General features: G+C 31.5%; 1 protein-coding gene across 4 annotated transcripts; it reads right to left on the bottom strand.

Annotated features, from left to right (window-relative positions):
- Nucleotides 1–7,181: 7,181 nt before the first annotated feature.
- On the bottom strand, nucleotides 7,182–25,408 carry lic (dual specificity mitogen-activated protein kinase kinase lic). Of its 4 annotated transcripts, XM_072544637.1 has the most exons (6): nucleotides 25,270–25,315; nucleotides 25,056–25,130; nucleotides 24,350–24,560; nucleotides 14,295–14,680; nucleotides 13,455–13,651; nucleotides 7,182–13,377 (listed from the first exon to the last, which is right to left on the bottom strand). In XM_072544637.1, exons 3-6 carry the CDS (start codon nucleotides 24,427–24,429, stop codon nucleotides 13,024–13,026), a joined length of 1,017 nt encoding a protein of 338 aa, XP_072400738.1. In that variant the 5' UTR covers nucleotides 24,430–24,560; nucleotides 25,056–25,130; nucleotides 25,270–25,315; the 3' UTR covers nucleotides 7,182–13,023. The 4 variants fall into 4 exon arrangements, with proteins under 4 accessions (XP_072400738.1, XP_072400740.1, XP_072400744.1 ...); XM_072544639.1 differs by lacking the exon at nucleotides 24,350–24,560 and having other exon boundaries at nucleotides 25,270–25,408; XM_072544643.1 differs by lacking the exons at nucleotides 24,350–24,560; nucleotides 25,056–25,130 and having other exon boundaries at nucleotides 25,270–25,398.
- Nucleotides 25,409–26,254: the final 846 nt, after the last annotated feature.

Here is a 26,254-nt window from a genome sequence, read left to right as displayed (position 1 = left end):
CAATCCAATCGTTGTTAAACCAAAAACTTCTGATTTTTTAATTCTAGCAGCGTGTCTCGTACACAATTTAATAAGAAATAATATTGTTCGAATATCTTCTCATCCCTTCAATGAAGCTGGTAGGAGCATAAATAACATCACTCATTTGAATAGAAGTGAAGGTTTTGCCCAAAATGAAGGTTTCAGTGTGCGAGATGAATTTAAACAGTTTTTTGTGACCGAGGGTAAAGTGGAATGGCAAAAAAAGAAAAATAGGACACAGGGAAATATTAGAATAGGTCAATAAAATGTTACATGATAAATCGTTTTTTTTTTGTACAGTAGGTTAGATGATGATTATTACAATTATAAACTTTTAATATTTACTACTATACTTACAGGGAATAAACTACAATATTATTTAGAATTATCTTATATTTAACATCAATTTTCAGATCAGAAATTGCTATCAAAATAAAAAGTCAATAAATTATTTTTTTTGTATGATAATAATTTCTTAAGTGGAAATTAAAATGTCTAATAAAAAGATCATTTTAGATAATTTTATGGTTTATTAGTAGTAAATGTTAGATCTCCTCCTCCTCTCTCCTTCTTTTCATAATCCTCTTGCAATTATTGTACAATTGCCAAGGTGCGCATTTTAGCTTTTGTTTGAGCATACCTGGGTAATTGTTTCACTGATAGAGCAATGCTGTCAAATAAAGGTCAACATCATCCTTTTTCCCCACGTTTGATTTGCCTGTATCAGTTTTAACCTTTCATTTTGAGAATTCTCTAATAAGCCCAATACCTATATATTTTTTGAAGGTATTTTCTGCACCGATGTAGAAGGTGTACACGGGGACATCTGCCCACTGGTAGAAGCTGCACTATCTTGATTTATGTTGCCACTTGCTTCGTCCAGAGAAATACACCCTTCTTTTAAGGTGGTATCTTCTACAAATGTATTCTCTCAAAATCTTGTTTCTTCATTTCCTAAATTTCCAATTATACTTCTTTCTTCATCCACATTGTTTAGGAAGCTTAGGTAAGAACCAAATTCCACATCTTTTTTTGTGGTAGCAGAACCGGTCTTAAATTTTCCCTCTCTTTTTAGACGTTTCCAGGTATCTAATGGACCTCCATCGTTTTTTACATTCTTCCCCTACACGATTAAATAATGATGAAAAAGCACATAAATCAATACATTTTTAATTAAGAAGAATAATTGAAAGACTAGCAAAAAAAATAAAAATTGTCAAAATATTTGTCAAGAAAGTGCAACATGGTTATTGGAAATTGTTGTTTAATATACGTATGTTAAAACGATAATCAATATTTCCAATTATAAAATTATGATCGTACTAAAAGAAGAATGTTACACAATTGTATTGTGTGAAATAAAATACATGCATGAATTAATATTTTAATAATATTTAATTTGTAGATATCAATAATAATCATGGTTAACATAAACAATGCTATTGTTTTCATAATTGCATAGAAGAAACATTTTCTATCAATTAACTTTAACATGGCAGCAATCTCCTGGTGTTGATAACTCTCTTTACCATTTTTGAAGGAGATTTCGTTATGTCTTCCTTAATAGCACATAACACAAAATCAAACTGATTTTTCATCAAACGAAAGAAACTATGAAATTTGGTCACATCGTCAACCAGATATTTACTTATTAAATTGGATTGGTATCCTTCTTCAACCCTCCTCGCATACATTTTATGAGTTTTACTGTTTTTGTACTTATCTGTAGCGGTTATATTGCCTACCACATTGGGTATCACTTATAGAGGGTTGAAAACTGGGCAGACAGAAATTACCGGGCTGGAGATACCGTAAGCAAGCAAACCGAAACGTCTGTGAACGGCTACTCTTGGTTTGGTTGGAGAGCTGAGTCGTGAGTAAGTGAATAACAGAGGGACTGAAAGGGGATAACTACAAAGGAAGAAAATCAAAAAGTACTTACATAGATTTCCTGGACAAAACAACACAAGAAGGTGCCTAAACTATTTAAATTGGGACGCCGTTTAAAGTATCTTCCTGCTGGATGTAATGATAGGATTTTCTTTCCTAAAAAATACATTAACAGGGTTAGAATATTTTTAAAGGAAATAATACTACACTTGTTTTAGGGAGAAACATCACATATTTATTATTACTTTACCATATACAGTTAATACAAATAAAATTAACAAAATGCAAAAACAACTTACAATGGTGCTATCGGTTTACACCAAACTCTAGACGTTGGAGACACTAAGAATTTAAATTAATATTAAATTCAAAATATCTAAATCTTTCAATGGAGCTCACATTGAGGTTAATTTTTTAAAACAAAACCAATCAAAATTTATGGGTTATGTACCAAACGTCCGAAAAAAATAATACTGTCATATGTCGAAATTAAATATTAAAACTTTTAACTTTTTGAAACATTAATTAAACTTTTAAAATTATTTGCATTTAAAAGAAGAATACGATAAGAATAATTAATATGACAATTAGCCAATCCCTAAAATTTATAATTTTATTTATTACAATATTTTTTACTTTGTCATGAAACTAATTATGTCTTTATTAATGAAAAATATTTTTACTTTGAAAAATTTTAACAAAAAAAATACCTTGTATTCATTGGCTGATATATTTCATTTAAAAGTTTTTGGGGTTGGAACTGGATCCAAAACACTGCAAAATAACACAAATGCGTCTCTCTCAAGCTGCAAAATGGTCTGAAATGACCAGGGTAAACAAATAGATAATGGAAGTTGGGCACTGGATTATCTTGTTGCAATCTCCAAAGCTTGGCTTTTCAAACACTCCTTGAAACCATGTGGACCTCTTAAATCATTGTAACTCTGCTTACGGATCTCCCACATGGGACACAATACAACACATCGGTGATTAAATCAACAAAACTGCCACATTTGCATTTGATTAGGTTCACCTCTCCACAATAAAAAATTATGCCGACTTTTTGAAGATTACACACCCGTGGCCAATCGGAATACTTTTCAACGACGCTTTTTAGGGGAAATCGAACTTTAACCATGCTTGGCTTTGAAAATTGCAGAATTTAAAACGTAAATATCAATTATTTTACTACGCAGTTAAATTTCTCTTGGATGTCGCAGACACTTACGTCACAATATAAACAAAAACACAAGGAATTTTATAACAGCCAGGGACGTATCAAATAAATCTTATACCTTAAATATTTGATAGTTATAAGGAATTTATACATGCTACATATCCAGCATCATTTTTAAAATATTCTCCTCCTCTTGCGCTTTTAATACATGAAGATAAATGTGTCTCTGTCATTTAGTTCAATATCAGCTGGTCTATCGCATGCATCTAAATTCACAAGAGAGACCACCCCAACCCGAGCGTTAATCGCTTGCGACTGTTGCTTGCGTCGAACGCATGCGACAATCGGATAAGAGAGGCTGTACCTTAAGGCAAACCGCTTTTATAAAGTTACTATTTGAGGAGTGCACAGCGCTTCGCCTGCGACTGCTGCTTGCGTCGAACGCATGCGACAATCGCATAAGAGAGTCTGTACTTTAAGGTTTTCATTAGTCATTATTACCCTTGTCTCCAAATCAATACGCCTTTGCGATGATGCAAGTATACCCGCTGAGCTTTCTAGTTTAAAACAAGTCCTCATCTAAAACGGTTACCGCGAAAATTACATCAATAGGAGTATCCAGAGACATTAATCTTCCACTTAATATCAACCCAAGGACTCAGGCCCTCATCATACGAAAGCTTTTCTTTCTTACATCCAAGGTTTCACTGACAAAATTCTTAAATAAATAGGAATAAAGACAATGATATATTTACCCCCCACAAAAACATTTATTTCTTGTCCGATCAATCAAAGACAACATTCCAAATGAACATTACTGAGTTTATAAAACTCCTTGTGCAGAGGCTGCCTCCGATCTTACATAGGCCAAATAAATCGAAGAATCCAAAATAGTATTTATAAACATTCCATTCGCTTATATAAACCAAGAATTATCGGACAAGCCATAGAAATTTAAAAAAGGCCAAATTATCTCAAGAAAAGATAACGGCATCCCGTTACCGACATGGAGACCTCTCATAAAGAAAATATCATCCGCTCCACACTTCAATTAAAATCCCGCCGTCAGAACCGTTTGCGCCAATCCCCACGCCAACCACCATCCAAACCACGTCACCATTGACAGTATAAGTGCGTCGTCCGCTGTTCCTAGTAGCAGTAGTGCAGTGATTAGTGTAGTAGTATCTGGGTTCTCGTGAGACTGAGACCTCGGAAGCCCTGAAGAAGACATCAGAGAGGATGTCGAAAGTTCGGCGCAGTCATAATCGACGCGGTTCAACCCGAAAGCCTGTTGAGTTTAATATTAATTCTTGTAATAGTATTAATCTTAGCTAATATATATATATATATATATATAATAGCCTAATTAGTATGATTACTAATTATGCTAAATGAGACAAAAATACGTCGCAAATTCCTCGGAAAAATGCAGTAAAGTCTGGTTACCCATATTAAAAGAGGAAATCCATAAAAAAATATACTACTATTACTAAGTCAATAACATCGATGATACATGATTTATGCTTTTAAAATTTTAAAAAACATACATATAAAATCAGAGTTTGGTATTTATTGAGGGTAAACTAAATATTAGACCAAATACTTACAATGTCGAGATAGAATTGTCAGGTTTTTTTCCTGATTTACTACGGAATCACTAACAGGAGAATTTTACTGTCATCATTGCATGTGGTTATCTTTTTAAAGACGAATCACACGCTATAATTTTTCTGACGGGTATTCTCAAGTTAAACTTCGCCAGGTCACCACTAAAAGTCGTCCCAGGAACGATACTCGGCAATATCATTTCAAAGTTTTATTTTTTTAAATGTATAATATATGTCTGAATTATCAATATGAATGAGTCAGGTTAAATTGAATTTTTCATCAAGTAACAAAAAAACAAAATTTGTTTATTAATGTTTTGTATTCCCAACTAAAATAGTAATTGCATTTATCTAAATTTTTAATTTTTGAAATATTGTTAGGAGTGTGTGCAGCGAGTTGTACACGACATATATTGAAACAGACTTCTGACATACAGACATGTATGTCCGTCTGTATAACATACAGACTTCTTAATTAGTAACAGCTGAGTATATTTGTCTATATCGAAATTGATTAAAAATTAACTGAACTTACTCATTTTCTTCTAATCTTACTATTTAATTATTCTTGTCTTCCTTATTAAATTGTTTTTCTTGTTGTTACCTATTTTTAGATTTTTAACCGAATGGAACAAAAGTTTGGGACCAAAATGCATTTTTTTTATTTGGGTTGGCCAGAATTAATTTAATTCACAATGCATTTTGTATTGTGCAGTGCTTGGTACATTTACTTGGTGCTAGAGTTTTTTATTCTCTACTTAAATACGAAATAGTTGTAAGTAATATCACTTGAAATTCAAAAACACATCAATAACTTAGTCGTGTCATCTATAAGAGATAGGATAATCAATACGAACCTTGAATTGCCAAGATCTAAAAATAACATATTTGGGGATATAAAAAACGCTTCAGCCTTCTACCTTGTAACAGTGGTTGAAACATAGTCGTTATGTCAGGAATCTCGTGTATTTGCTTTAAGAAAATAGAGAGTGATGCTAGTTGTAGGAATTTCTGTAGAAGAAGTAACAAATGACAATTTCTAAGTTTAAGAGAAAGGTGAATAATAAAATCTGCGTTTGAAGCTATTCAAAGCAGAAATCCGAATATTTCAATGGAAGATTGTGTAGAAATAAGTGGACAATTAACACAAGTTTCATATCAGACAGCGTTTTGCATAATTAAATAAATTAAAGACATATATATCAAAAATATAAGAGGTATTGAAAAAAACGTAATTAGAAGCAGTCTGTGCAATAAAAATTACGTTGTTTGAAGTTAGTTATTTCCACAGAATAATATACATACATACATATATATATATATATATATATATATATATATATATATATATATATATATATATATATATATATATATATATACCTAACTTATTTAAAATTTTCTTATTAAAGCCCGAGACGTATATATTAACATAGACAGAGCATACCGGTCGCGCTTACTGACGACAAGATCTCGTGCGGTTCTCCGATCTATCTCACTCTAGCGCATTGAAACTCTTCTCATTATCTCACCCACCACAAGGGACGCCGTTATACCTACTTGATGGAAGACAGAGACACAGCGACGATGTCGTCAATTAGCCCTATAGACTGCTCACTATATGTTGATATATACGGCTTTGATTAAAACTGGAAAAAATGTCTTTGTATTGATTATAAAAAAATCATAAATGTCATGTCCTGATATTTATGATTTAGGGTGATGAATGGTTGAATTGCCAACTAAAGTAAAAAAAACGGTCGCTTAATAATTCATGAGGTGAATTCAGACGTTTTGAAGCTACAATCTGTCACCATTGCGAATAATGCGCTGTAGTCGCCGATCACAACCATTAGATTTTCGCGTGGCGAAAAGCTTAAATAAGAATTTGGCTATATTGATCAAATATAAAAAATGAAATTTGACGAAAAAGATAACATCATACAACTATACAAAATATACCAGGATCCGAATATCGTAACATCATTAAAATAGGACGGCTGCGTTAAATAGGATAATGTGGAAAGAATGGAAGACGAAATTCCAAAAAAAAATTCTAATATACACAGAACAAATATAAAATGTTATAATTAAAACCTATATAAATAAACAAAAATAAAAAATTGGAGAAAAAACCACTAAACAGATCAGAATGGAGAATTCTGGAACAGGCAAAGGCTCAAAAAGGGTTGCCAGTGGTGGTGATAAAATATAGAATGTGATGAGTCGAATCTTAAAGGGCAACTAATGGACATCGTAGGATTGTATAAAACTAGACGTATCAGTACACGCACCTGGTAATACTGCATTGCTACTATTCGAATCCCAAACTTTTGGTACATGCCATACAAGGTGTAATAATCGCTGCCAAAACTAGTCTAAGCGAATTTTTATAGAGCTAAAAGAAAGGAGCCCTCTTTCATATCCGGCTTGTTTTCCGTCATACTGTACTTAAGACTGGAATGTTTGTAAATAAAAATACTAGAAAGTTGTCTTTAATTTATTTAAAAGTATCACACATTTCTTATAACTTAAAACTACTTCGCTAAAACTTAAGAGTGAGTACAGTAAATAAAATAAATTATGAAAAATTATTTCTTGGGCAGTGGTGCTCCAAACTACGTGAGTCGGAGACATTAGTATTAACAGATCACTGAACACGATAATTATTTTTAAATACTATATATTTTATAATCTTATCTAAAGTTGAAATATATAACCAAGTGCTCACTTATAAGTATATTAGGACTACAATATATATGCATACACTTTTAAATCAGTCACTTGGCTAATTTCATTTGTAACGCTCCAATCTTTATCAATCAATGGATTTATTATTTATACTCTAATAAAATTTGAAAAATTAATTTTTTCTGTAAACATTGGCTTGGTAGTAATTAGCAAATATACAACATAAAAAAATGAATAAATGATTTATATTGATTGTTTTGTACGTTATGTATAGTACAAAACCATTTTGAGACTAAATATTAAATAAATAAACCTTTAATGGCCCACAATATTACCCATCTCAGCGATCAGTTTATATCTAATATCTTTTAAATTTCAACAAAATTACACTTTCCTTCTTTAAAAAATCTTAGCACCTCCTACCCCACAAAATTATTTGGTTAATCGAAGAAAAGGAACGAAATAAAAAATACTGTGATGTCACAAATTAGTGCAATACCACAATAAAAATTGTCTGTTTAAAATAATACCCAGCGAAGAAACAAAAAAATTAAAACTGACGTTTCAAGTATAAAATTAGTCTGAAAGTCATTCGTTCTAATTTACACTACTAAAGCGTTCGAGCAATTGATATTCTTTACGTGGTGGAAAATATCATTTTTAGGTTATAAAATAACAGCGAACCGTGGGGTTCTACAAGGATGTACACACAAAATCACAGAGGTATTGTTTGTATAAGAAATAAGTTTTGTGTACATTTGCTACAACGCTTTTTTCTACAATGAAAACATTTAATAATTTTTAGGCTTTTCTGACTCAAACTTGTTCTTATCACTTAAAAATAGCCTCTTATAACACAGACTACTTTTACGATCATTGAAAATTCAAGTACACTAACTAGTTATGTGAGATTAAGGTTAGAAACTGAAGACATATTTTATATAATTTGTTACTTTCATCTGCAGTTTAAAAGAATAAAAGAACCAATAAAAACTATAATACACTATAGAAAATTATCTTTTCAACTTGACATTGTAAATCTTTAATTTTATCCTCTTAAATGTTTCATAATTATATTTTTTAACAGTTTCTCATTTACTGTATTATAGTGTATGTTTAATTTTATATACTTGAATTTTCTGCAAGTTTGTGAAGACTCTTTATATTTTTTTGGGTGCTATTTAAAAAACGAATGTGGCACTCGAACAAGATGAACATTATAAATGAACCAATTTACATGGATATATACAAGTTAATGCAAATATATAATCAGTTTCTAGTCTTATGAATTTGTTCCAATTTGTACTAAGATGACGACTATAGTTTACACATATAGCATTCAAATTTGTCTAATTTGGCTCTCCACTAATTTTGCAAAATTCGTATAAAATCTTTAAACTGGGGTCGAAATATATATCAACACGATGTCATAAATAAAGTAAAAAATAAGATAAGTTTCCTTTAAAATTTCTACCAGATTTTGATGTTTGATTACAAAACTATTAGATACAAGAAATATATCTTGGATTATTAAAAAGATTAAAATAAAGTCATAATATCTATGCGATAATACAAAAAGTATGAATTATCACAAATACCTCCCAGATTTGATTACCGCTACAAATATGAACAAATTAGATAAGTGACAGTGGTATTGAATACCTGGTAATTAGCAATGCTAATACTAACAGACATCTAAAATATGACTTTTTCACAAAATACTGACATTCTTATAAACGAAAATTACCAAAACAAACTACAGACATGCAACCTGTCAGAATTTTAAAAGTATCATGAGCAAATTTAAAACTCTTATTTCAAAACAATTTTGAAAAATTCTTGGAAAGCTCCATATCTACTTTTATATATTTTCCATTATACAAGGGGCTATCAATTTTACATGGATTATAGAAATTTAAGTCATCCTTTAAGAGAATAAATTATAGCATATCTAAAAACACATGCAACATACCACTGAACACACAAAATACATTTCCTGACCGTGAAGTTTCAGTAATACTTTTGTCTGAAGTTCCATAGTTTACCGGTCTGGGATTAACAGAACACTTTAGTGTTGTTCAAGTAACTACTTTCGATGAACACTTTATTTAGTATTTGATTATGTTAAGTTATAAACTAATAATGAATTAATTGTTCGCTGAAAATGGCAATTCACCAAAACGTTTTAACAATAATCAAAACTGCTTTATTAACTCAAACCATTGAAACAAAGAAATTCAAATAAAAGTAGTATATCCAGTAATACTGAATTTATTATAACTAATTGTTAGGAATACGTTTCTTATTTGAGTTAAGACAAAAACGATCAGTTTTTCAGCTTTGTTGATAAAGTGATTTTTGTGATATCTCTTTTTACAAAAAAAGTACACGGTAGTTGTATTTTGTAGCTACAATTGGCTTTGATCATCGTAAAATATATTATAACATTAGAAACTTACGAGTTTATAGGGAGCGAATAGTAAGCTTGCGTGAATTGTCTTTAGTGATGAATCCAGATTGTTTGGTGATGGATGATGGCCGTGCAAGGGTGAGAAGGCGACATGGTGAAAGGCAAAGTCCTGAACTTTCTATGGAAAAATGTGTGCATCACACAATTGGAATTATGGTATTGTATGGAGAGCTATTGTCTATAGAAGCTGGCCACCTTTGATATTCATCGGAGGCAACATGACCGCCGTGCATTACATCCAGGAGATGGTGGATCTATATGTTCTGGTTTATATACTGATGCTCCAAAACCCACTTTTCCAACAAGATAATGCGCGACCGCACACAGCCAGAATTACGTTGGCACATTTCGAAGACAATCAAATCGAGTTTTTGCCTTGACCTCCTAAATCGCCCGATTTTTTAGCCTCTGAACACGTCTGAGCTATTATGGGAAAAATATTACTCCGTTTATTTCATCCCACCGGCTCTAGCAGCACGAGGTGCAAGTAGCCTGGGATGAGATACCTCAAGAGAAAAGTGATCATCTCATTAGGAGCATGCCCAGAAGTATTTTTGAGTGCAGAAAACATCGTGGAGATTTAATGTTTTATATTTTTTATAACAGTTAAATTTTTATAAAATTTTATCAATTACTTACCTAACCCTAAGAGATATGTATATAAAAAATTGTAATAAATTCAGTATTTGATATAATATATATATATATATATATATATATATATATATATATATATATATATGTATATATATATATATATATATATATATATATATATATATATATATATATATGTATATGAGTAATTCTCCACTAAATGGAAAATTTATGTCCCAACCTAATTTTATGTAATAAATATTAATATTTTTCTATTAATAACGATATATTACTAGGTATTCTTGGCACGTCACAGTATATTTAGTAATTTAATAATGGAATACTTAAATAAGTGAACCTTAAAACAAGTCCCCTGGTATGTACCTTTTCCAGAATTACAAATCTTGTTATTTTAATAAGTATTTATTTTTTTTGTTTTTAATAACTGAATAAAAAATCTCCAAATGCATAAAAAAACTGGTACACGTTTCTTTATCATTATATCATCACCATTATATTTTTAAAATAAAATTTATATCAATATATATATATATATATATATATATATATATATATATATATATATATATATATGCAAATGCTGCCCTCAAATTATTTAAACAGTCCTCTGTTAAAATTTGTAAACCAAACGAAGTCAAAGTTTGTTTTGGTGCGCGGAATATTTAGATCGTGAAACGGAACGCAATCAATGTGAAGTTTGTCCTATTGTAGAACTAAGCGGGCAAACGTTATTTTGTTTAGTGCTACTACTGCGTCTGCTGGTTAGCCCCGCGTCTCAGACGTTAGTGAAAACAGTCCCCTGGTAAGTTTAGTTTTAGTAACGACAATTTGTTTAAAATATTGATTATCCAGTATGTAGCCACAGCCGTTTCTTTAATCTGATATGTTTAAATCATGTTGTTTTATTCGTGTAAAAATACTAGTCCCTTTGCCTTTACATAGCAAGGGGACTGGACCTATTTTTACATAAAATACTTGATAAAATAAAATTATTTAAAAATATCACATTAAAGAAACGACTGTGTTTTAGCTACTAGATAATCAATTATTTTAAACAAATTTTAACAATCCTACCAGGGGACTGTTGTTACAAACGGTTGAGACGCGATTGTTACTAGCAGACGCAGTAGTAGCACTAAACAAAATAGTACTTTCTCACTTTCAGATTTCTGATGTCAGTTTTGACCAAATATTGCAAAAGTTACCAGATTCTAGATTTATGTCTAAAAGGAAGAAAATTATTTTATTATTTTCTAATATCTGTAGCGGATTTTGAACAAATAAATTAATTTAAAGGTTTTTCCTGAAGTACCATGTTAACATTGATTTTTGTGTAAGGCATCGTATAATTAATATTAATGACTTAAGTTACTTCAAAAGTATGTATGTTAATCTAAAATATAGGTTGTGATAATCAATTAGCAGAAGTAATGTTTTTTGTCAAATTAAACTTAACAATTGTTTTTGTCCACAAAAACATTTCCCTGGATGGCTTCGACAGTCCCTGTCACAGATTTGCATAAAATTGTCCAAAACAAAAACCAAGAGAAAAATGTGTGGGCTTTTTTTAAAGATATATATTTAATTTACTATTGCCCTTCATTTTATTATCAAACGTTCTCAACAGTTAATAAAATTTGTTTAGGGACAGTTTTGTATAGAAAATTTCCAAATAGCAGAGAAAGGCTCATATATAGTTATGGGTATTTTCTTATGGTAGAGTCCTATCTCTATTATGAACCCTTAATACTTTTTTAGCCATAATGTATATTTGTAATGTTGATTTAATTACAACTTCAGAGAGTATCCAAATTCCAAACCTATGTACAAAACTATTCGTGAACAATTTGTTCCGGCTTCTACTATACTGTTTCTCTAAAAATATATTTTTCTATTAAAAAATTATGGAAAATAAAATATCTGCTAAAAATCGCCAACTAAACAGATAAAAATTAAAGGTGGCTTGGCCACAATTTAAAAAATAATCTTACTACCATAAAAACAGAACGATTGTTTAAAAATGCAGAAATTAAAAATGATACAGAAGATAATAAAACAGAAAATGGAAGTTTGGTGATAGAAACCGGTAGTTACTGTTAGGCGTCTGTAAAAAACAAAAAGAGAATTAAAAACAATTTGTTTTAAAATTTCCATTATACGGTATAATGTATAACTAAGTAGTAATGAATAATTATAAAAACTTGCATAACATCACTTACTGGGAATGGCATGAGTTGCGAAATTATAGCTCAGCTAGAGTGCATCGATCGACTATTTTTGTGTCGATCTGATAACACATGTAAAAACATAATTTTTCCTTCCACTTTATATTTTGATATCTCTTTTAAGATCAAAATATAAATCACAATTTTATTTTAAAAGCAAACTGAAACCTTTTTCATTTAAAATATCACAAATGTAACAGAAAAAATCATCTAATTGAAACTTATTAGTATATATTCTATGTTGTAGTAAACTTTGCGGCTCCTATCACCATGCTTCTCGAATTTAAAAAAATGCGCCGAAAACTAACAAACAACACACGAATCTCAGGGATTGTCAGGTATGTCAAGTATTTCCGAGACAAAAGGAGATATATCTGTTTTCATGTCTTTATGTTTCACTAAAAACTCGTGCTCCAGTAGTTGGCTATAGTTGGGCCTATCCGTGTATTTTTTCTGGAGACATTTGCAGGTGAAATCTTCAAATTCCGGCGAAAATTGTCCGCTAGGTAACCTCGGGGGATCGTCAGCCACAACCTGTTTCAGTTGTTCAAAAGGTGTGCCCCATTTGGGGTATGGGAAGTCTCCTGTGGCTAGTTCAATTAAAGATATGCCCAAACTCCAGACATCTGAACGTATATCATATTGTGAGGGGTTTCCAGTAGGATCTATTCTCTCGGGCTAAAAAAATAATATTACTATTTCATACAGGAGACAAAATATATTTTGTTTGAGAATATAGAAGTTGTGATACTTACAGCCATGTATGGTTTACATCCAGCGTCAATTGTCTTGGCTATAGAGTCTACCAAATAGCCACTTATTCCAAAATCACACATCTTTACCTCTCCTTGTCTATTAATCAGTATATTTGAAGGTTTAACATCTCTATGGATAACTCTAAGCTGGGAATAAAGATAATGTAAGGCACTAACAACGGCAAGAGCAATGTTTCCTACAATGAACATATATTAAAATCAAATAACATCACTTTGACATACTACAGTAAATAATAAATATATAATTCTTAAAGACTTCTGCATGAACAAGACCTAAAAACAATTTCTCTTTTCTCTCGTTGCAATGTCCTTCATGTTACATTTAATAAGTTTCAAGTAATAAATAGTTTTAGAAATGGATAATGCCCAGGAGTTGGCTGTATGCCATATAGTTAAAAAACTCGAACATCAAAGTAAAACACTTCTGTTGTAATTGGTATATTTAATAGAAAATTAAATTTAAAACTCCAAAAGGATCAAGTTCAAAACGTTATCGGACTAATCAGTCCATCTTCAGTAGTTGAACTTTGTAGTACTTGCAAAATAACCTCAAAAACCAAACAGTGTTTAGCGTTTAAATGTATTACACCATACGTAAAAGTTAAATTATCTGGCTATATGCCGATGGACTTATATTGCCTACAGAGAACATGTCAGTAGAAGTCCCTACAGTTCGGATGTAGAAAACTCTTTCGAGTAGGGACTTATGTTCCCTGTAGGCAATTGTAAGTCCATCAGCATATATCCAGATAATTTAACAATTTTAAGTATGGTTTAATCCATCAATAATAAAAAAAAGAGACTAAGACTCTAACTTACCTAGAACATCCTCAGGAATTTTTTTCCCATTCTTGTACACCTTTGCGTAAAACTTATCTAAACTAGTATCCATAACTTCCATGCAAATCCAAACATCTCCTTCTCTAAATAAAGCTCCATAGAATTGCACAGTATAAGGGCAGTCACTGCTTCTCATGGAAATATCCAAATCCATAAGTAGTCTTTTTTGTTCTTGAGTATTGACAGTTGCCGTGATTCTTTTGACTGCCATAATAGTCTCGCTTGGAATGTGTTTCATTTTTTCTACTACCCCATAAGCTCCTCGTCCTAGATCACAGATTTTTTCTAGATCGTCTGCTTCTACATCGAATGTTCTATCCCCTATAGTGATGGTTGTTCTAGTGTTTAAGTTTGCTGGAGGACCTCTGAATGAAAAATTGTAAAATATAAATTATATATCAAACAATACAAACAGTTGCGTATATGAGAACATGCAAAACTTTAGGTAAAAACACTTTTAAGTAAGGTTCACAAACTTTTCTTTTTTATGTTTCTTAGTAAATTAAAATTTAGTGTTAAAACGACAAATTTACGGTTGTATTAATTTTATGTAACTATTTACTAAAACTGACTACTAAGTGACGTACCACCTAATAAAACTACCAATGACACAAAATTTTGTACATTATAGGCAACTTCAATACAAAAATTACGGAAGGTCGACGAGGTCAAACTGTAGGTCCTTACGGTCTTGGACAACCTAACGGTCGAGGAGAGAGATTATATGAATTCTGTAAAAAAACGACATGATCATTACAAACACTTGGTATAAACTACCCAAGCGAAGATTATATATTTGGAAAGCCCCATTTGATGATAGTGGGAACCTTGGGTCTTTAAGAAATCAAATAGATCATATACTTGTAGGTGAGCGCTTCCAAAATGCCGTCAAAAAAATCACTAAATTTCTAGGAGCAGATATTGGATCTGGTCACCAACCCGTTGTGGCAGATATTAAACTAAGGTTAAAACGACTCCAGTGACCAAAACCAAAAAGTAATGTACTTAACTTTGATATAAGCATAAAAGATAACATTAAACAGGGATTTAACAATAGTATAAAAAACATCGGAGAATAACTAGAAGATCCAGGGGAACTATGGATTGAATTTAAAAACTAAACCAAATCTGCACAAACATTGATTGTAGATGCACAAATGATCATAAAAAATATGCGAAAGACAAGCAACAACTCTTGTACCCAACGTTTTGATGATCTCCCAAATTGAGATACCAAGAGGGTATTTGAGTTAGTCTGTAGACCGAAGTTTATTGTCAGTTCGTAAATAATTGCGCTGCAATTCATACAGTGTATGCGATTATTGTAGTGGTAAATTGACGGGCGGATTATTGGGAATTTTTTCTATACAGCAAATGTTAAATTTAAATAGTTTTGCTATATTTTTAAAAATTGTTGGATACACGTGTATTTGTGGAGGGTGTTCAAGCCGGGTCAGGAAATATCGTTGTTTGGATTACCTAAGGACGAAGTAAGCTGTGTATGGTCATTAATAAATTGATGTATATTTTAAATACTGATTAAGCTGTATATTACTTATATAATCATATAATATTTATACTAATGTTGGAACTTTACATAAATGGTAATTCAAGCTAGTGTAATAGGTTCTATAGTTTTTTTCCTAATATTATTTTGATGTGATGTGATTGAATGTGAAAAAATGGCTTTATTTATGTATGTTATATATATATATATATATATATATATATATATATATATATATATATATATATATATATATATATATATATATGTATATATATACAGTATACTCCCTCTATAACGAACACGGTAATTACGAGGTTTCGCTTATAACGAGATACATTAGATGTCCCGTGAAATTTCTATTGAACTATAACCGTCTATAGCGAGGCAAATTTGGTTATAACGAGAGATAATAAGATCCAAAAACGTGTTTTTTACGTTTTTGGTCGGGTCGTGGCTATAAATAAATACCTTTTCAAACAGCCCCTCAATAAACTTAACTGCAGCCCGCAATAAACTTCTTTACAATGAATAAATACAACTGTTTCACATCTTTAGAAAATATGATGGAATGATACTGGACCATTTAAAGCAGTTAAAAATAACAGAGTTCTTAAAATTGCAGAAGCAATAGTTTATGATATCCTTGAAAATACGCTTTATACATTATGTAGTTGGAAAAAAATATAAGTACAGATTTTTTGTTTTAACTTATATCATTGATAATAAAAGTACACAACTTTTTTATGTTTTAATATATTTCATTGACAATAAAAGTAAATAACTTTTTTTTCAAAAACGCCATTCAAACAATATTTATTAGCATCTTATATTGCCTCGAATGGCTTCACTATAGGAAGTTAATGGTTTAGAAAACTACAGATTCATATGTATGCACAGTATTATTATTGTCTGATATAACGAGATCGGCTTATAACGAGGTAATTAGTCTGTCATTTCAGTTCTCGTTATAGAGGGAGTCTACTGTATATATATATATATATATATATATATATATATATATATATATATATATATATATATATATATATATATATATAGTAAACTCTTAAATATTGGGGAAATCTGCAAGAAATACTCTAATGTGTATCAATTGTTTCGCCGAACGTTTTCGCCAAAGAGAATTAATTTGGCTTCTTCAGGGCTGAAAGAGAATAAATTATAATTAGCTACCATATATTATCTATTAAAACATTATTGATCTTACCGTAACTTAGAATTGTAGAGTTAGGATATTAAAAAACTTTGCTAGTAACATAGTGGTGTTTTTTTGTTACTATGTGCAAAAAAAGTTTTTTTATAAGAATTGAAATGTATGGTAGCTTCGAACTTGACACGTAAAGGCTTACCCAAGGTTAATCGAAAAACCCAATGCAACTACATGGGTAAGGTACATTTTTCGATTAACCTTGGGTAAGCCTTTACGTGTCAAGTTCGAAGCTACCATACATTTCAATTCTTATAAAAAAACTTTTTTTGCACATAGTAACAAAAAAACACCACTATGTTACTAGCAAAGTTTTTTAATATCCTAACTCTACAATTCTAAGTTACGGTAAGATCAATAATGTTTTAATAGATAATATATGGTAGCTAATTATAATTTATTCTCTTTCAGCCCTGAAGAAGCCAAATTAATTCTCTTTGGCGAAAACGTTCGGCGAAACAATTGATACACATCAGAGTATTTCTTGCAGATTTCCCCAATATTTAAGAGTTTACTATTTAACTAATCTGCAAAGATTAAATTTCTTTTCTTTTCTATATATATATATATATATATATATATATATATATATATATATATATATATATATATATATATATATATATATATATATATATATATATATATATATATATATATATATATATATAATATAGTGTAAATGAACTATATAAGTCATACGTTGTATTAGTGTAAACAACTATGTTAATCAGTTTCAGGGTTACCAATTTCTGCAACGAACTAATAGCTTAGCTTTCGCATCTGGATTTTGGTCATCTGTGATAGAAGTAAAGTAAATGGATGGCAGAAAATATCTTGAAATGAATGGAACAACATTGACATCTACAGCGGAGAAAGAAAGATATGATTAGCCAATTATTTAAAGCGCACAAAAAAGTAAAAGAGCATAATATTTAAAAAAAAACGAGTTCCGTCCGTACTAGTTGACAATAACAACAAAATCATTGTTAATGAGAACGAAATAAAAAGAGAATGGCAACTGTTGAAAGCAGTCTGTCACTTGTTTCTGCTTCTCTGCTACTCGCCACAGCAAGTAGCGCGTCATCCTGGTCCTCTGTCCTCCATACTGGTAGTCCACCAGGTACACTTTTCTTCACCAGTTTCCTCGTTTTCTCCTCGGCATTTTCTTAGAATGTCGCAGTCTAACCACTCTTGCAGGTTTGCTGCGCCCACATTCTCTCCCCCAGGAACCGAGTTCATTAAACTTGTAAGGAGAGGCAGTTCACTTTCATCTTCACCAACTGCTAGTTCGACATAATTTTAGATATTTGGTCATAGTTTTCTCCATGACTTCACAATTGTTTAAAATTTTACAGATTCCCACGCAGATGCATGTGAATGACTTCCAAAACTCTTTGAAGTCATATCCTTCCTCAATTTTTGAGCGAAGTAACTTTGTTCTGCAGTTTCTCTTCACAGGCGCAATGACGCCTTGGTCCATAGGTTGAATTAACGCAATCGTGTTGGCAAACATTTTTCCGTCAGCAGACTTAAGCCTGAGTTTCATGATGTGAGGGGGGCGTTTCAGGATGTGGGGGGGGGGCGTTGTCAATGTGGGGCTTTTAAATGTTTTTTGACTTCTTGTACAAATTTGACTTCCAACCACTCTTGAAATATTTTTTTATCCGTCTAACCTTTCCTTTGGTTGAAGTAATCAACAGATACTTTTTCTGCTCTTGTGCCTTTAAAAGATAAGACATAATCGTGATCCGTTCTTTGCTAGATTTATAGCCCCCTATTTTACCTTCACTTCAAAAGCTAGCGTTCGAATTGGAAGGCATTTCCACAAGAGGCCCGATTTTTCTGCGTTATAAATTTGTTCGTAGCTCAGATCATTTGAAGAAAGTTTCTATTCTCTTCGAACTCACTTTTAATTTTCTCAGCTCGCTGTTGGTCACCGCTGAGCTTCTCACTCCATGAAGTCATATCTGCTTTATCCCATGGCGTTGCTTAAAGCGAGTCAACCAACCAGATGATGCATCAAAATCCCCTTCTAAGCTCAACACGTCAAAAAACTGTTTTGTTTTTACAGCAATTATTGGACCTGATAAGGGTGTACCCATGTAATGAACTTGGGCTATCCATTCTACCAACGCCGGCTCTAATTCTACGTAAGACGAGGTTCTCATTGTTTTTCTTTTCTTCATAGCAGGTTCTTATTCTAATTTCAGGTAAAAATTTTAATTTTGACTTATTCACATCAGGTAAAATTTGAAAATTTATTCTTAGATTAGATATTATTTTATATGGGATTAAATCATAATGATTAATTTACGTTTGTTTTGACGGTTTGATTTAGAATGTGGAAATCATGTTCAAAAAAATTATGAGTGCTCTTGATTTGAAAATTGACGATTTTTTGCTAAAGTTAATCCCCAATAAGTTAAATTTAACCAAAATATTTATTTTCAAAAAGTTTTGTAATTTTTCCAAAAATGCATGTTGCCATATGGCAATGCTAGGTCTTTATGAGATTATTAGTTACTTATTTTTGATGAAATATAAAATTACATTCCAAAGATAACCCGACATTATATATTTGCACATTTTAATAATAATTGATGAACATCCTTCACCTGCACATCTCTTCCTTTTTTCTCTGAAGTGGGTGTCAAAAGATGATCTCTTACATCACACCTCAAAGCATTACTAATTCTGTTCGAGGAAATACTATTTCTTGATGTAGATGGTCTTCCACTCCTTCGGGCACAGTTTCATATCAAGATAAATATATATTTGCAATTTCATGTCTGAAGTCCAGTTGTGACATTTTTGTACCCACAGATTGTCAATGAATAATCCAAGTATTTACAATCGATACATCAACCAACCATGTAAATAACACCCTTCACCATTTTTTCTAATGTAATGCAATCCTACATCGACTGACATCTCTTAGGTCACCCTTAGGTCAGTTCCACCCATTCCACTATTTTACTGACTAATGGCAAAAGGTCTTGGTACTTGAATATGTTCTGATTCCTATTCAAAAAGAAAATAAGGACGAATGAACGACAGTTGCAAGGAAAAGGTCTAAAACCAGTCGAGAAACCATTAAGAAAATTGATAATGAAAAAACTAAGCCACTGTTTACCAGTAACTGTTTGGAACTAACAAAAATCATGGCAATCTACAACTTGCACAGAGAAAGCAATGGATTTTTGTGTCTGACCTGGCCGCTGGCCCCAAAAACAAGCAAAGGATATCTTTAAGTTTTTAGAGGACAATAACATAGTATCATGCACATGCGAAAAAATGGCTACAGAAACCAAGCAAGTAGGTTCCTTTAAAATGAGTGTTGCTACGGAGAAAATTAACCATATCATGGACCCTGAGCTGTAGCTAGAAGGAGTAAGATTTAATTTTTTTCGAAATCTTTAACGCCGACTGAACAATGGGATTCCACGTTCAAGGTGAACTCCTCAGAATGGGTATCCTCAAAAACTGCCAAAGTGGATCTAACTGTTTTCCACTTAAACATACAATCACTCAGAAGCAAAACAGGCGTTTAAACAGCATGCACTGTAGACATAAATGTGGACATCTTTTGTATTACTGAACATTGGCAACAGGAGGAAATCCAAACAGTCTCAATTACAGGTTACTAAATGGCTTGCTTTACAGCCAGATCCCAGAATCGCGGAGGAGGTACTGCTATATATGTGCAAAGTTCTATTTGTTTTAATGTTGTATGTAATGACTCATTTTTAATGGATTTTATAATGAATATTGTTGTGTATGTCTCAAAGATTTTAACCTGATTTTGATAGCTATATACCACAGCTCCCTGGTCATTTTGACACCTTTTTAGAATCCATAGAGGGGGTACTAAGCACACTTAACCCACTCAAGCAAATCCTTGTTGCTGGAAATTTCAATAATTACTTTCTAATTGAAAATGCATCTGCCCGTAAGCTCCAAGATGTTTTTGAGAGTTTTAATCTGGTTAAAATTAGATATACTTCAACTAGAGACAATAACTGCATTGGCAATGTCATTTTGGATCTTGGAGTAACGCTCAGCTCTACTGAGGTGATCGATGTGGGGTTTTCAGATCACAGGGGGTGATCACGGGGTGATAAATTTTTAGGTTTGCAACTAAGAAAAGGGCTATATGTTATAAAGAACAACCAAGGCTTATTCAACCTATAACTGAAAAAGGTAAACATTTATTTTATAATTGGCTGTCTGGGATAGACTGACGGTTTGTTTCTGACAATAACATCTCTATAGATTTTAAGTTTAATGAGTTTATGGGCTGTTTATTATCCTGTTTTTTAGAATCCTTTCCTCAAAAAGGCTATAAAGTAAGGTCAGACCAAGCTGGGCAAATTACATGGTTCTTAAACAAAATAAGAGCAACGAGAGAACATGTCAACTTTTAAGTGAGTACTACAGACAACATAAAACTGGCAATAACTTACAAATACTAAATGATTTTAAAAAACTGTATAAAAATGAAATAAAAAGGCAAAGATTAATTCTAATGAAAGAGTAATTTTGACTCCAATAAATCTTCCAGAAACCATGTGGAACATCAGAGACAATGAAGAATATCTGGAGCTCTACCTCAGGCTCATAACATCACCCCAGATGAGTTTAATAATCATTTTTCTCAAATTGCCCACATCTTAATAAAATATATACCTGAATTAAATACGAGCGTTTTAAAGAACATCGATGTAAATCCCTCAGAGGTTTTCCTTTTCTGAAGTATCATTCAATCAGACTCGGGAAATCATAGACAACTTAAAATACAAAAAAAGTTATGAACCATGGGATACTCCTGAAAAAACTACAGAGGTACAACTTTTGTCCACAGAGTATCAAGTTGATCCAATCATACCTCGAAAACAGGGTACAATCTGTGAGGGTGTCGTCAGGGGAGTTATTAATATTGGTGTTCTTCAGGGTTCCATTCTTGGGCTCATACTGTTTCTAATATATATTAACAACTTACAAGCATTGAATCAAACTCTACATACACACTCTTCGCTGATGACACCACAGTCTCCTTCTCAGCTGACACACTTGAGGACTCCCTTAGAGGTTCCAGGTCTGCACTGTTGGAAACTAAAGAGTGGTTCTATGTTAACAGACTCCTGCTTAATGAAGCAAAGACCAACAGGCTGTTTTGCTCTTAGGGACACCTAGACTGAAAACGCAGATGTGGCAAGTGTGAAGTTCCTTGGAGTACACCTATACCCCAAGCTTCAATGGGGTCAACATACTGACTATATGAGTAAAAATCTACCAAAGAACTGAGAAGATTGGCCTGAGACTCTGGGAATTCTTCCTGTACCTTCCTTGTAAAGCTGGAGGCTAAAGAGGTGTCAAACTGGATCAGGGTATTGGGCAATTAAACTTTATAATAAATTGCCTGATAATTTAAAGTATCTTCCCACAACTCAGTTTAAAAGTAAAATTAAGGAAATTTTAATAAAAAGTGTATTTTAAAGTAGTGAGGAATATCTGAAATTTCAATTATACACAATTTTAACTCAAACTGATATGTTTTATGTAATTAAAACTTAAGATTTTTTACTAGAACTAGTGTTCTGCTTTTATTTTGATGTGTGTTAGGCTACTGGAAAATTACAGCAAATAAATGAATTTGAATATGTTTGTGTTCGGCTTTAGAATATCTTTTTGCTTGAGACAAAAGCGTCACACCATAGGCACTCGAAGGAATTGTCACTACATTATTGTCCTCCTTTGTGTCCTGTTTTATGTAAAACTTTTGAAGATGTAAGAGGGGAGGTCTTTGGTACCCTATTCTCTCTCATCGTTCCGGCAGCATTGTATCCTTTTAATCTTAAATATTGTGGTAAATTCATGCTGGTAAATACGTTGTCAAAATAGAAATTAAGTTGAAAGTTGTTTTCTTTTTCAATTTCATCTAACATAGACATAAAAGGTGCAGTGCACTTTTCAAAAAGTGGCGATAATTTAAGTTCTCTTCCGAAATAAAGCAGTTTAAATATTTTGTGTTTAGTAGATTCATTGGAGTAATTACTATTTTAATGGTAATAAGCCACAATTATAGTTTAAAATAAGTTTATTGAATTCTTCAGAAACCATTCTCAAAATACAAACATTAATAAATTAAACGAATTTTATTTTTTGTTACATGGTGAAAAATTCTTCTGGTAATTTAATTTTATCTGACTCATTTATATTGACAATTCAGACATATATTATACATTTTAAAGTAGACGACTTTAAAATGATATTGCCAATATTGCTGAGTTGCGTTCCTGGGATGACTTTATTGTAAGACAGTTCATTCAATTACATGAAATCAATAACCTAATTTAAACTTCAATTGTGGCTTTATATATGTGGCAAAAATAGCTTCAAAACAATATTAAGATTCATCAGAGGTCTTAGTTTATAAACTTTATCTGTTACATCCATGTTATTAATATCTTCACAATGGATGTATTTCATTATTTCAAAACACTGGTTTCTTCTCATTGATTGACAAATATCCTGATTATTCAGATCGGGATGTGGACCAGATAAAATCTTTTACCTGGATGTGGATTGTAGCCAGACACCAGTAAGGCACTCAATAAACATTTTATTTCATTCTTGGTTACAGCAAAATCAGGTGCATTTTTAGAAGCATGCCTCATTGATTCCTCTACCAACAAATATATTACACGCTCATAAAAAAAAGTTCAAATAGTTCCATTGGACTCATATATTTATATAGTTCATGTTTATTATCAGGAATCATCATTTTATTATGTTTTGGTAGACCCTCTAAATCTCCAGATATCCAAGAAAAGTTTTTGTTTCATGCATGCAGCACTATATGACTCATCCTCTCTATTGGCTCTACCATCGATCCAATATCACTACCTATTCTTGGGTTGTTGAGTAATATAACTTATTATAATCTATGTAATTGATTTATATATCTTCTTCGCCTCCTGACTCTTCGTCTGTTATAACATTAGGCTCAAGAGGTTTAATGAATATCTGATCAACATTTAAATCATCTTCAGATGATATGTGGAGAGCTTTGTCTAAAGTCAAAACTCCATCTGAAAAAAATAAATATAGAAATAATTAATAGTAGCATATTGACCTAGCATTGCCATATGGCAACAGAGATTACAGTTATTATGAATGCTCATCAAATAATAATTTTATGTATTTTACATTATTACTGAAGTTTCATCTATTTGTCTGATATTTATTACAAAATTACTTGAAACAATTATAACTTAACCAAATAATATTACTTACTCTAATTGAATATTTTGAATGTAACCACAGGAATTTGTTCTGCCAACATGTAAATTCACAATAAGGATAAGAAAACACATGTTCTGACAATCTTACCTAAGTGACCTACAGCACTATCTGCATTACAAAAAACAAATTTTATACACTAGGAATATTTGTATAGATACCCGATTCACGTTGCCGCATGGCTAAAATGGGTTAACCTGTAATCCTGTAAATGTTTATTAATTAGTTCATTGTAATAGGTATTGTCTGTGTTTATTAGCTAATTAAAGCAAAACACTCACAATTAGTACTATATCATAATTAATATTGACTTGTTTGAAGTCAATCCCAGGTAATTATTATGTTTATGATATATCTTCATAACATTTTATATAATTTTATGATTATACTGTAAATAGGACCCTGTTAGACAACAAATGGGATGGTTTGAAAGTTTTATAATAAAAATGGTTTTATGTATTAAATTCATAGAGCAAGACTCACAAATATTTTTGCCAAAGCAAAATAATTATTTTAATCCATTGTTGCTATTTTTGAATGCCTTTTGTGTGACCTTCAACGCGAAATTAAAAAAGCTAATAGTTTAAATTACCATATGAATTTAGTTATCGAATATTAATAACTTATAACTACCTCAAAGTTATATTAATCAATCTGCTATGATCTTAAATGTTAAAACGTTAATTAACGGAAAACTTACACTTTCGGAACCGTATCGTCTGAAACTTGAAGCTTTAGACCGGGTTTCTTCTTCCTCCCAGACATTTTACCAATTCTGGAAATGCAAAAATATTATCCCACGTGAGATATACATAGTCTTACATTTTAAAAGGAGGCTTTCCCTAATTACCAATTGTATAGCATGGGCGAAAAGAAAAGTGATTTTAGACATTTATAAAATTATTTTAACCCACCTATTATTTATGCTTGAGAGCACAAAATGTGTTTTATCGGCACAATTCCAATAACAAACGTGACCATATATGAAAAGATGTTTAATAAAAAAAAAAGAAAAACTTTTTGACGCAAATAAATTTGACAACTGCTTTTTGACAGAAGTCAAAGTCAATCAAACACATAAAGACAGTGACGTGTTATATTAGGGAGGGCCATCAACGACGTTTTAGAACTAAACATGGTATTTTTTCGTATTATTAAATAATGATTATAGTTGATTCCGATAAAACATAATAGTTGACATAAAAATGCCACAAAGAAAACAGTTCAAGAACTTATAATTCAAATCAATTATAGAATTGATCCATTGTACAATAGGCCAATTAGCTGCAGTAGGACGGGTTAAAAAATTATTACTGAAGTGAAAATCGAAACGTCAAAATAAACGTATTTTCAACTGAAATTGTGGTTCATTCCCATTCGAGATAGTAAATATTATTAAAATACCACAATCAAATACCTTAAGGGCAATATTACTTTTAAAAAATATATAAAAATTCTGCAGATATAGTTGTCCTCAAGGCCTTGTTTCAGTGTAAAATTTCTTTCAAATACGTGTATTAGATAGCGATAGCCGTGATTGTTTCTTAAAGAAAATTAATCATTATCCATATATATTGGCTCGGAGAATATGATATTCCTTAACCAATCGATATCTTAAGGGTTGCTAGACGCATAATATCAATTTTCTTTTTATTTTTCCAATTATAATTCCTGGTACTCTGGAGAACTGTCAAAGTTATTACTGTTTTTTAGAGCTCTTCCAAAAAATATATAAAAATTCACAGATTAGTTTGAAAAACTTCGTTAGGGAGTTCGTTACGTACCTTGGAACGTGACTGGTGACTGTGGTGTTTAGTGAGTAAAGTGAAATTTTTTTTAAGTATTGGTACACATCTATAATTTATTATACTAACCTTTCCTGTTTTACAATATATAATA

Source organism: Diabrotica undecimpunctata, chromosome 1, assembly GCF_040954645.1.
Source record: "Diabrotica undecimpunctata isolate CICGRU chromosome 1, icDiaUnde3, whole genome shotgun sequence".
In the NCBI taxonomy this organism is placed as follows: domain Eukaryota; kingdom Metazoa; phylum Arthropoda; class Insecta; order Coleoptera; family Chrysomelidae; genus Diabrotica; species Diabrotica undecimpunctata.
Note: the sequence above shows the minus strand (reverse complement) of the source record. Positions and strands in the feature narration are given on the sequence as shown.

Bases quoted from the DNA above. Each gene is read 5' to 3' on its own strand.
- lic (XM_072544637.1), bottom strand. From the start codon at position 24,429: ATGTGTTTTCTTATCCTTATTGTGAATTTACATGTTGGCAGAACAAAT. The intron at 14,681-24,349 runs GTAAGTAATATT...TTTTTCATTCAG, and splicing joins ATTCAAAATATTCAATTAGA to AGGTCCTCCAGCAAACTTAA. The intron at 13,652-14,294 runs GTAAGTTAGAGT...TGTTCATTGTAG, and splicing joins AATTCCTGAGGATGTTCTAG to GAAACATTGCTCTTGCCGTT.